Source organism: Brachyistius frenatus, unplaced genomic scaffold, assembly GCF_029030835.1.
Source record: "Brachyistius frenatus isolate BFR_SWC_R1_liver_20210118 unplaced genomic scaffold, ASM2903083v1 Contig_83, whole genome shotgun sequence".
Taxonomy (NCBI): Eukaryota; Metazoa; Chordata; class Actinopteri; family Embiotocidae; genus Brachyistius; species Brachyistius frenatus.
In genome coordinates, this window is record NW_027210682.1 from 281790 (window position 1) to 294953 (window position 13164).

General features: G+C 41.6%; 1 protein-coding gene across 2 annotated transcripts in view; it reads left to right on the forward strand.

The window, feature by feature from the left end:
* LOC138627222 (single-stranded DNA-binding protein 2) overlaps positions 1–13164 on the forward strand; it is a 52978-nt gene that overhangs the window by 36612 nt on the left and 3202 nt on the right. Inside the window, exons 5-14 of one of the 2 annotated variants that reach the window (XM_069709419.1) lie at positions 8483–8572; positions 10029–10088; positions 10191–10257; positions 11537–11607; positions 11717–11784; positions 12390–12438; positions 12522–12557; positions 12657–12711; positions 12796–12866; positions 13028–13106. In XM_069709419.1, the coding sequence (XP_069565520.1) occupies positions 8483–8572; positions 10029–10088; positions 10191–10257; positions 11537–11607; positions 11717–11784; positions 12390–12438; positions 12522–12557; positions 12657–12711; positions 12796–12866; positions 13028–13106 (646 nt within the window). Of the gene's footprint in view, positions 1–8482; positions 8573–10009; positions 10089–10190; positions 10258–11536; positions 11608–11716; positions 11785–12389; positions 12439–12521; positions 12558–12656; positions 12712–12795; positions 12867–13027; positions 13107–13164 lie in introns of those variants that run through there. The other variant, XM_069709420.1, reaches the window with a different exon arrangement.

Below are 13164 nucleotides of genomic sequence, written 5' to 3' on the forward strand. Positions count from 1 at the left end.
TGTGTGTGTGTGTGTGTGTGTGTGTGTGTGTGTGTGTGTGTGTGTGTGTGTGTGTGTGTGTGTGTGTGTGTGTGTGTGTGTGTGTGTGTGTGTGTGTGTGTGTGTGTGTGTGTGTGTGTGTGTGTGTGTGTGTGTCACGCAGAATGGTTGCATCTCGTCTTTCCATTCCCCCCTCCCTCGTTCAGGAAGTGGACTAATGGCATTTGAGAGGATGGAGGGAGCGGGAAAGAGGGAGAGGGAGGAGGGACAGAGTTCCTTCCTGTGTAGTGTGTCATTTGTAGATCCTGATGTGCTGCAGTGGGTGGCCTTGAGACTCAGTGGTAACCCTTCCACATCCCACCACTACCCCTCACCGAGGCAGCCGGCATACAGAATGAAGAACATGTGAATTTTTTTACTCAAGCTTCGCTCAGCTGTCATTTTTACACGTCTGTTGTCGTACACTCTCATGTCATTTTTCACTGCAACTGCAAAGAAATTATATTAACCCTACTCCTACTACTTGCCAGAGTTCCATAATGACCTTTGTTAAATATTAGAGCTGAATTAATTAATTGATTGCTTGATTAGAATATGTACGTAGAAGTAATCAGCAACTTTTGTCTGTTGTCTTTATAGCAAAAATGACAAACATTCTCAGGTTCTGGCTCTTTAATTTTAAATGTTCTGCTTGTTTTACACAGTATAGTTTAATTTTTTTTTTTTTTTTTTTTAAAGAGGATTAAAAAAAGAAAAACACATTTTATTTTTCACAAACACTCCGTACTCTATTTAAAACTATTCAATAAATGCTGATACAGTATATCATCTTTATCCATAAATACAGTTTTGGTTTGCAGATTAGTTTTTACTGCAGCAGGACAGTATTACACCTGCCAGTCCACTAGAAGACAGTAATGTCAGCGTGATCGTTGGCCTTACCTCTGCGTAAAAAGTACAGACACGTCACACGTCAAAAGTCATGTTACATGTCAGGTGACTAATGTCTTGTGATGGAGGTCATTTGACAAAGTACAAAAGTGCTTAAGTCTGTGTATGGAGCATGGACTGTATATGAAGTGGCTGCAGCTTCCGGGTCTGAAACATTAGGCCACTGTGGAAGTGCCTTAAACTGCAATACCACCGAGTGCCACTAAGGGTTGGCTCCAAACAAAGCTCTGGCTTAATAGACTCCCATTCAACTTCTCTCATGAAATCTAAAGTCAATCATTTTTTTTCCACAATTCTTTATTGGGTCATTTGCTAAACCCCCTCCTTCCTATTAGTTTTCTGGTGGTCCATCTGAAAATAATTGTCATTATTTAGATATCAGGCCTCAAAGGGTGGTGTGTTTGGGGCTGTGTCTGTTTGATTGACAGGCCTGTGGCGCAGTCAGGTTTCCGCTACAGGTGACCAGGTGTAGTGTCCTCAGGTTCCCAATCAGAGTCAGATCCACCGCTCGGTCCGCCCCAGCTCGTCCAAATATGGAAACTCCTCCGAGCTAACAAGATGGTGACGGCCAAAAAGTCAATCTCGATGTTTCATAACGGCAGTTCACGAACCAATGGGTGATGTCACGGATGGTTGCCGTTTGGTATGGAGGCAGCTACAACCGACCTTTACCCAAAAGTCTGCGGTTCAAGTCTGTGAGAAAGTGATTTGGATTTCTTAAAGAAATCTTTTCTGGACTTTTATCCAATACTTTGTGCCTAACACTAACCTCACAGGGCTTTTTTTCCCTAAACATAACGGCATGTTTTTTCACGCTTAAACGAGGCAAACACATTGACATGGTGACCTCTAGTAGACTGGCGGGAGCAGTATATAATTTGGCTTTGTACCGGGTTGGGACATTGTCTGTGATGAAGGAACATCACCAGGTGGAACAGTGTGGCTCAATTGTGTCTATCTAATAGTTTTTGGACAACAATGGAGGATGTCTTTGGCTACAATAGCAACACTGGGATTTGTTGACACTTAAGAAAATGTGGAACATCACCTGTCCTTTATGTCTATTTCCTGGTGTGTGACAGATATCTATTGTTATGTGGTGGTATATGAATAAATAAATAAAAAAGTGACAGAGCTTATTTGTGTGACCCTGAGAGACAGAGAGGTGGAGAAAGCAGACAGCGACAGATGCAGGTTGAGACAGCGAGAGAGAAAAAAAGAAGATAGACACAGACAGTCTTTTGAGATTCCACTCACGCATCTCTGAGTGTCTCAGTCTCCGCAGTATTGAATGAAAATGACTCCCCACCTTCACACACACAAAGTACACATGCATTACACACACACACATTAGCAGGAGACGCAATCTGTAAACATATAGGGATGAAAGAGTTTGCAAGTTATCTCATTAAGTATTGCTGAGCCCCTTAGTCTGAGGGGATTAGTGTAGTGTGAATGTAGTATGGAGAAAGTCTGATGAAGTTGTAAAGTGGCGAGCTGTGGCGTAATTAGATTCTATCTAAATATCTACAGTTCCTTAAATGGATTTTTTTTTTTTTTGATTTTCTGGAAAAGCACAGCATGGTTTGATCACTATCCTAAAGCAAAAGATGCTTCATAAGAGAAAGCAATGTGGTTGTACAGCAATAAAATACAGCATTTCTGATTATACACGTTTCCACAATACGTGTAGCTCTGTGATGACAGAGACGTGGCTGTGGTCTTCCCACTTGTTTTAGTTCTCAGACATCTGAGCTGAGTTTAAACAATTTCAACTCAAGTGCTTTTGGTGTTAACATATGATATCATTTACTGATATTTTTTACCTTTTTTTTTTGTATGTTGTATGTTATCTGTACACCACCTGAGGGAAAAGTTAGACTCAAATTGTCTCTACAAAAGACTCCGTTTTTATCCATAGACATCCGTATCTATTTTTGCTTTTTTCAGGCGCTGATCTCATTTTACCCTCTTTTTGGAAATGTGGTCTTTATGAAGGACACATTAGTGCGCATTCAGTACTGTTGTTCCTGTATGTCTTGTTGTGTATGTCTGGTATACTGTAGCATTCTCCTGGAGGGTGGTGTTTTGAATAATTTACACAACAAATGAGTTTGCCAGGAGATGCAGGTGTTCATCTGAGGACATGCGGGGGCCGTTCCACTGCCTCGGGTTTCATCACAAACACCCTTCAGTTCGAGCGCCAGTCACCACAATGCAGGGATGATAGTCTGCAACAATACACCGAGAGCAAATCTCTGAACAATCCGATGACTTATGAAATCAAAAGCTTTAATGTAATGGGATTGGCGAATGTACAGACAGGATGAATTGATTGTCTTGTTTTCTTTTGTCTTTCTGGAGTGAGGAAGGCAGATAATGAAGGAATAGGGAGTTAAGATGGTATTAAAGAGGGCAGCCGGTCAGAGAATTTGGAGGGGCATGAATGGGATGCAGAGGAGGGCTTGTGTGCCTAAAAATGACTTAATTTATTAAAAGTATAACAGTATAAGAAGACAAATTTAGTTTTCATTTAACAGCTGAAGATTTCATTTGTGAGATAATCTGGTTTTCTAATGGGCCTCACAATTTGTTCACAAATTGAATCTGCAGTGAACTCCATCGGATCAAGTGCAATTAAAATTAGCAGCAGTGTTTGATTATCTTTAAGCTCAGTTCAAATGTACCTTGCAACACTGCCAACAGCTACAATCACACGATAATGTGATGCAGTTTTAAAGTGTAGAGCCACCAGCTGAGTAGCTTACTGTTCCTCTCTCCTGGCCTTGTCAGAAAAAGTGTAAACACTTCTGTGTGAGAGGTGTAAATGATAGGCTCATTGACAGTGTGTACCAATCTGTGGACCTTTTGTGTTGACGAAGGTTAAGTGCTGGGATATGTTGCGCTCGGCTGTGAATCAGTATTTAAACAGAAATGTACGGAGTGAAATTCACCATAACGTATGAATGACAGTAACTTCCTGATCACTGCGTTGTTTGTAGCTAACATAAGGAACAGCATTGATGCGATCACATTACATCAGGTGATGCCCTGTAATCTCACTGTCAACACAATTACCGACAGCCATGAGTGACTGCGTAGTTTTTGAATGGGAAAGGTGAAGGGTTTAACACATCAGCATGTTTAATTAAACTGTTATCAGTTATTGGAGCAATGCTGCGTTGTTACTTGTGGAATAAACTACATTCACCTCTATCACTATGCATAAGTCAGCTGATAAAGATAGTGAGTCTCACAGAGGAAGTGATGAGCTATATTTATTTTTTAATTTATTCTATTGAAATAAACACCAACTCTGGGAGAACACTCAGTCTTCTGATTCTACAAATCCTGAAGCTTCATCGACTGTTTTTTCGTGTCCATCACTTCAACTGAACTGACTGAAGATACTGTTTACTGTCCTTCATTGGAAAACTGCTGAGGTTTTGCGTTTGAATGTGTGATGTCCGCTTGTAGAATATATTCTTATTGCCACGAGACTGATGCAACATTTTTAGGCCAGTTTTGACATTAACATTTAAGAGATGGAAGATCAGATTATCGTCTTTCTGTTTTTTTAAATACAAAATGTCAAAAACCCTCCTTTTAATACCTTCATTTCTTTTTTGATTCATTAAACCACCATATAAGTGGGACATTTAAGAGTTGAACAATTAACTTATCAATGGAGAAACTTGTCTTTAAATTGTTTTTAAATTACCTCAATCTTTACAACAATGCAGGAATAGTTTGAATTATTTTTATTATATATATATATATTTTTTATTTTTTATTTTTATTTTTTTTTTGGCAAGTTAGATGAGGACATTGAAACATGTAGCCTGGCACTGCTCAAAGGTACCAACATTTGTCTAAACTTTGAGGCTCCAGAGGGGTGTACCTCGGAGCAAGTTCAACATACCCAGGTTTCCTTTGCCAGCTGGCTCAACAAAGCGGAAACTCTCAGTCAGAGATAATCGGTACTACGACAGTGGTTATCTTTCTCCGGTAACTCAGGCTTTCTGCTTTCGGCTCTGAGCGCGTTCACATACATGAGGAGGTGTTTACAGCATCTGACCAATCACAAACATGGACACATGTACTGGCAGCAGAGCCACATATTTTAAAAACGAGGTGCAAACTATAATTAAAAAATAAATAAAAAAATAAAAAACAGAATGAAGTTAAACACAAAACCACACTGAAAGCAGCACAGCTGCAGCAGCTAAATGACGGGAAGATGTACAACAACAACAACAACAACAAAAATCGCCGACTGTGTGAATGTGTCGCCTACAATATCACTTTACCATAACGTGCACAGGAAGATCGGACTAATTACGTGAGGATATTTCATTAAACTTAATATATTATTATATGCATTCTCGTGACGCGTATGAACGTTTTAGTCTTATCATTTCACCTGCGAGGTGTCAAACGGACCGAGGAGCAAATATGAAATAAATGTAAAAACGTAATTCAAAGCGGCAGGTAAGTTTACTGTCGTATGTTGTGAAGTGCAGTGCTTTAGTGCATCAGTCAGTCCCTGTTGTTGGATGATATCAGTAAATATTAATCTATACCTCATTAAAAAAAAAAAAAATCACCGGGGAAAGACACAGAGGTTTGTCGGTCTCTGAGCGCTCCACTGGATCTTCTCCCGATCGGTGATGACAAGTTTAAGCGAGAACTGACTGTTCAGTAGGTGGTACTTATTCGCGTTTTGATCTGATATCTCCAACATTACCTGCTCCGGACCAGGTTTAAGTTTGCAGCACGAGTTACCATGGTGATCTAGCCAGCTTCGTGACACTGACAAACTCTGGCTTGAGTCTCAACATACCTGGCTAACCCACTAATCTCTCTTCGTAGTTCACCCCTCAGGTTAGGAAGTTACTGCAACTCGCCCAGAAATGCTCTGCACATCAACCCCATCATTTTATCTTCTATTTGTACTCAACATTTTTTTTTTTTTGTATGGATTAAACAAAAATTATCTCACATGATTTAGAGAGCTACAGAAGTGTATTTAAAAAACACTTTTTTTTTCCTTTTTTTTTTTTTTACCTTTGACAGAGCCAGGATAGCTTTTCTCGCTCCTCCCCTTCTCATGCTAAACTAAGCTAAGATAAGTACCTGCTCGCTTTGGTTTCATATTCACAGCACAGAGAGGAAAGTGGTGGCCTAATAATCTTCTCATCTGACTGAGGGGGGAAAGCAAAATAAGCCTATTTCCCAACCGGGTCTCAGATTCATGCCATGCAGAATTTGCACAAGCATCACTGCAAACCATGTGACTCCTCCAATTTAGCAGCGTCTCAACAACCGAGGGTTCACATCGTCACTTCTGGAGGGGCTTCGCGATCCTTTCTCGGTGTAACTCATTGAGTTTTTAAAGTCATTTGACTCAATCTGATTTGTCATAATCTAGAGAGACTCCCAGTACTAAAGCAGTGTTGTTGTTGTTGTTGTTGTTGTTGTTTTCCACAAATGGAAGGTGGTGCTGGTTTGGGGGCTGGAAGATACCGTGGCATGTTTTTATTTATTTATTTACTACTCTTGTTGCTGTATTTGGAAAATGCTGCTTTGTCAGCAGGTCAGGTAGATTTATTTTTCCTCCCCCTGTTCTTCTTTTCCTGCACAAACCCGGCACACACACACAGCCACAAGCACACACACACACACACACACACACACACACACACACACACACACACACACACACACACACACACACACACACACACACACACACACACACACACACACACACACACACACACACACACACACACACACACACACTCATAATCTCTGCTTTGTCCTCCTTTCTCCTCTTTCCATCTCTCTCTCTCTCTCTCTCTCTCTCTCTCTCTCTCTCTCTCTCTTTCTGTGCATGAAGGCAAACTCAGCAGACCTCCAGGCTGCCAAGGAGCAAAGGCATTCTGGGTAATCCAGGGTGCAATAAGGGAGAGGGAAAGATGAGGGAGAAAACTCTTGCAAAATCACAACACACACTTGATGCTGTGCATGATGTTGTACACTTAGACACACAAACAAACTGAATCCAGTCTCTGACCACTGAACCGTGGAGATACAATATCCATCTGTGTCCATCTGTAGATTCGTCTGCCGAGACAAATACAGACTATGTTTGCGGCAGAATATGAAATCTAGGAAACCGCACCGCATCCTGTTCCCCGTCGCCTGAACATTAACGATCAGGAGATATAAAGGAGAATGAGGGAGGTTGAGGGAATATAGCGAATGCGGCGGGGTGGAGCAGAGGAGGATACACGGATACACGAGTGTCGTCAGTCTGCTTTTATCTCGGCTCTGATTAAACCTTGTTCCTGTCTGACCTAAAAAGTCAGCTGGCGGAAACTTCAGAGGCCGTGGGTGAATTTTACTGGAGCTCTTTACACCCAGCCCATGCCTTCAGAGAGGCAGGGAAAGAAGATCAGTAAAATAGAACAGAGTGGGCAGATACTGAAAAATAAACACACACAGGGATGCAGACATCCTGGCTTCATGTGCTCACTGTTCACACATCATCATGTATATGGATGTACAGTCTCCCACACTGCGTGTTGTCTGCTCTGTATTCTTAAAGAGGATGAGGAAGAGGCCGGTGCTGGGTGGTAACTCCGGGTTAGTAGCACAATACCACAGGAAGCAGACGGAGGCAGTGCTGAAATGATCCAGCGCCACCCGTCTGGGACAAGCACAACAAAAAACACATTGTATAAAAATAAACCTGGGTCAGCATGGCATCTGCAGAAACAGGAAATATCCCACTTAGTAGAGACAGCAGGAGAGAGATGGGGGAAGAAACCCTCGGCTTGATCATTTTTATCTTTTCGTTTTGTGTCACTTAAAAGTTTTATTGCAGGCATCATTTACGCAACATAAGTGGAAGACGTCACGGAAAAGAGGAAATACTGGAGTATAAAAATACCAACATATAACAGTAAACTAAGCACATTTAATTAAGAAGATGTAGCTAAGCTATCAAAACTAAATATAGTGAACTAATTGCGCAGAAAAATGACCCCTGTGATATACTGTAATACATTAATGGATGTTTGTCACTGATGCAATTTACTCTTGCTCAGGGTTTCAACTGTTGTATTCTCTTGATAGTGCACCATATTTTGTATGCTAAGTTTTGTGTTTGAAATCTTAATCTACAAAGTAACTCAAGGATCTAGAGGATTCCTCTAGAGGAAGCAATAGAATTATAAAGCAGCATGAATTGGAAATACTGACGCGAAAGTACCTCAAATTTGTAATGGAGTACTACAGCACTCGACTAAACAGGAAGGGCTGAACAGGAGCAGACAGGTGTTGAGTCAGTTGAGTTGCAGACGAGTTTGAGATGTGTGTTGAAGTCTCTTCTCTTTGTGTGTGTGTGTGTGTGTGTGTGTGTGTGTGTGTGTGTGTGTGTGTGTGTGTGTGTGTGTGTGTGTGTGTGTGTGTGTGTGTGTGTGTGTGTGTGTGTGTGTGTGTGTGTGTGTGTGTGTGTGTGTGTGTGTGTGTTTGTCTCTTTCAGAGTGCTGCAGCAGCTCCAAGCCCCGTCCTGGGGAACCTTCCCCCAGGAGAGGGCATGCCTGTGGGGCCAGTCCCTCCAGGATTCTTTCAGGTATACAGGACACACACACACACACACACACACACACACACACACACACACACACACACACACACACACACACACACACACACACACACACACACACACACAGTCCTGTATCCAACATTACATTGACTCAGATTTTTTTTTTACATATAGGTTTTTAATTCATAAAGCTGTCCTTCAAAGAACTCACTCTTAACTTATTCATATTTATGTGCAGTACCCTGTATATGTGAACACTCTGCATTTACCTGTGTGGGATTCTCAAAATGGAAAGAAAAGCTTCTGACATACTCTGGCAGACAAACACACACACACACACACACGCACACGCAGCATTGGCCCATATCATCTCTAAAGACTCTGCCAGTTGTACATCGATTAACCGTCATTATCAGTCAAATTCAGACGCTCGCTACATCTGACACAGATCAATAGCCTTCCGAGGCATTTCTTAGTTCCGCTTTCAAAAACTCAAATGTGAGTCTGAGCAACCTTTTACCATCTCCTTCTGATGATCAGTTGCTCTTTGAAGCTGAGGTCTTGTCAAGATTCATCAGATGAAGAAATGCAACAATTACCTGATTGCCATGCAGTTCTTTCTTCAGGTTCTTTGTGTGTGGACCAGATCAGAGAATATCTGCACAGCTGAATTTTGTCATTAGCTGCACCGTCATTGCTCAAGTAAATGTAGATCACAGACGATGTTTACTTGTCCTGCAAATATATTTTATTCATTCACTGATTCTGTTTATGACTTAAGCCATTCACTGACTCACTCATTCCCAACTGTCTTGGTTTTGGTTGTTGTCTTTTTTTTTTTTTTACTAATACAAAAAAATGCCATTGTAGTTCTTAAATAGGCCTAAAAGCCTCTGACTAGAGTAATTTGATGTCTATGTCTAAGAGAGTCACTGAAGAGAAGGCCCTGATCATATTAAGAGAACTATTGCTCTCTAGTGGCACATTGTAGTGCTGCAGTTGCAGCACTGCGGACTGACCACGGTGGCATCAGTTCAGCAGACATAAGACAGCACTGCTACTGTCTGTGGTGAGGACAAGTGAAAACCCACTCACAGCTGCAAAAGACCTTCTCACACGTGCAGCCAAAAATTCCCCACAGTTAACACATGCGCTGACATCATTATTAACGAACCTCATCCTTTATCCTCGCATTCTTTTTCCATAAATTCAATCCAATGAAAATGTGGTCAGCTTCCCTGCTCTACTGTCATGGAACAGTTGTTAAAGGATAACGACACTTTTAGTAGCTTTATGGTTCCCTGTATTGAAGAGTGGAAAAAAAAAAAACAATGCCATAGTGCCCCCCTGCGGTTTGTAAAAAACCTTTTTGTTTCTGTGAAAATGGTTATACAAATGGCAACCCAACCATTGAGTCACAGTTTTTGGTTCTTTTGAAGATTGATTTTTCCATTTATTCAGATATTGACCTGTTTTCCAGCCATTTATGTCACCTCGATACCCCGGAGGACCCAGACCGCCCCTCAGATTACCTAACCAGGTAAGACCCACACTGACACCTGCAGGCAGCAGATATAACTGGACAGTGAGTATCTGTGTGACAGTGATGATAATGCTGAGATGGATCCTGTTCCCTTTGTAGGGACTTGGAGGAGTTCCAGGTAGCCAGCCTATGTTACCCAGTGGAATGGATCCCACAAGACAGCAAGGTACACACAGACACACGTGTCAACACAAACGCAGACAACACAGGCATGATTTTAACTTTTGAATTTAACCAAATGTTGTTGTTGTTGTTGTTGTTGTTGTTTTTGTGAGATCAAAGTCTGATAGCTTGTTTACCATTAAACTGACATCCCAAAATTTTTAGCAAGACTGAGATTCTCACGGATCATAGATGTTTGTACCAAATTTCATGGCAATCCATACTGATGCTGTCAAGAGATTTCAACAAAAAGACAAAAATGACAGCCTCAGTATAGCAGTGGAGGGGAGAAGTCAGGGAATCGCGATAGTCTTCTTCTCCCAGGATTCTTCAGGGGATCATTAAACAAAAACGTCATGTCAATCTATTGAATAGTTGTTTAGATATCTCAGTTGGGGCAAAAGATGTGGACCAGCCTTCCCTCAAGCCACACTTCTAGCTTGGCTAAAAAAAGAAAAGACACATTAAAGAGCCACACTGTTGCATTAGCTGACATTTTTTTTCATTACAATGAACTTGGTTGCGCAGCTTTGTTTTGGATCTTTGGAGAGTCACAGTAGAGATCACAGAGCATGCCATGGAAAAGGTTTGTACATATTGTAGTGAGATGTAATGAAGACACACTTGTTTTGCTTATCGTACCGAAGGTATATGTCGCCCTGGACTGCAGTGAGGCACGTTTATGTGGTTTAAATGGTTTGTAGACGGTGAAGTTGTACAGCACAGAGGCATCAGCTGTGTCTGTGGCTACTCAAACAATATAATACTTGTTAGGAGGGTGAATTGATGTGTAGTCTCCTCGTGAGATTTGTTGATAATAGTGAAAACTGCTCCTCTTTTATCATTTGAGTACGCACTCATTTACACAAACTACTTACTCCTTCAGACAACTCCTAAATTATGCACAAATAAGAAGACTCAGGATGTTCAGCCGCCGTTGGTCTAACATTAAGAGAAAACTGCCATCAAAGCCGTGGTAAATGTTATATGATCATTTGTGCTAGATAAGTAGGTCAAATTGTGGTTTTGAAAGGCTTTAGTGTCCAAACAAAGGTATAAAACAGAACAAATACAGAAGTTCTTGTTTGCAGACAGACTTCAGCAGACATGATAACAGAGAGGCTACATGTCATAAAATAACTTTCAGGTTAAAGAAAGACAACAAGAATACACATAATCAAAAACGGTTAAACGTAAGACTTACTCTGACAAACCCTAAATCCTGAATATACCATGAACAAACAGACTGACTGGTTGGAAGACTGTTTATTTTGGTGTTTCAGGACATCCAAATATGGGAGGACCAATGCAGAGGATGACTCCACCCAGAGGCATGGTACCGCTTGGGCCCCAGGTATGGGGTGAGATGATGTGTAGGCGTATTTACACAGTATTGTTTCTGATCGTGTTTCTCATGAAGACAAAACTGAATGTAATTTTTGTATCTTTTTTTTTTTCTTCAGAACTATGGAGGTGGGATGAGACCACCGCTGAATGCCCTGGTTGGTCCTGGGATGCCTGGTATGAGCATGTGAGTGGTATATAAATATTATACTCTACCTACACGCATGCACGCACAGACACACACACAGACACACACACACACACACACACACACACACACACACACACACACACACACACACACACACACACACACACACACACACACACACACACACACACACACACACACACAGACAGAGTGAGTTGCAAGTTTAAAAAAAGAGAAAAATATCTTCTCTGTCCCTCACTTGCTTAAAGTGTAAACAAACTCACCACGTAATCTGTCACCAGTTGCAGTCAGTCATTTAATTTGTGTATCTTTTACTGTCTTTTACTACCTCTTTGCTGTATGTTCTTGACTCCTGGGTCTGGAGGTGGAACCAGGGGGTGGATTTCCTATTTTTTGGTGCTTTTTTGTACTTCGTTTTTCCCATCATCCTTTACTGGCATCAGAAGAGCTTGTTGTTGCCAACTCTGTTCAAATGAATCCGAAACAAAGAAGCCTGCCAGAAGCAGAAAAATAAAGTGTGTGTGTGTGTGTGTGTGTGTGTGTGTGTGTGTGTGTGTGTGTGTGTGTGTGTGTGTGTGTGTGTGTGCGTGTGCGTGTGCGTGTGCGTGTGCGCGTTGCAGGGGACCTGGCGGTGGCAGACCCTGGCCAAATCCTCCCAACTCCAATTCTGTAAGTGCTCGAACAAATACATCTAACAAAGTTTTTTAATATCTATCTAATTTCTTTCATGGTTTTCTTCTGTATTTTTGTAGACCCCTTATTCTTCAGCATCTCCAGGAAGTTATGTGGTATGTATGTTTGAGTTTGAAACTGTTCTTCACTTGCTGAGCAGGCTGTATTTCACAAGTCCGTGATTGAATGTTATGGAAATCAAACTGTGATTTCAGGGACCTCCAGGAGGAGGGGGGCCACCTGGAACTCCAATAATGCCAAGTCCGGCAGGTACACTCTGTGTATGTGTGCGTAAACGTGCAGTATGTTAATGTTCTTTTATCCTCTCAGGGTTTCTTTATTTGTCCTTGTCAGATTCAACCAACTCTGGCGACAACATGTACACTTTGATAAACACAGTCCCTCCGGGTGGAAGCCGACCAAATGTGAGGCATTTTTCTCTCCGTATGTCGCCGTGTCTGAGTGGTTACAGCCTGTGTGGGAGCAGAAGTTCTTTAACGTCAGAATGAACAATGTTTCCATGTTAGAATTTGTTTCGATGGTAAAGTTTGTGATTCTCACTTTCTCCTGTGCGTTTTCTCCTCAGTTCCCCATGGGTGCAGGTAGTGACGGCCCCTTAGGGGGAATGGCTGGAATGGAGCCCCATCACATGAATGGATCCTTAGGTACTGGAACAAGTAGCTTGGATGTGCTGCATTAGCACTGCATGGTGATGTTTGTCTC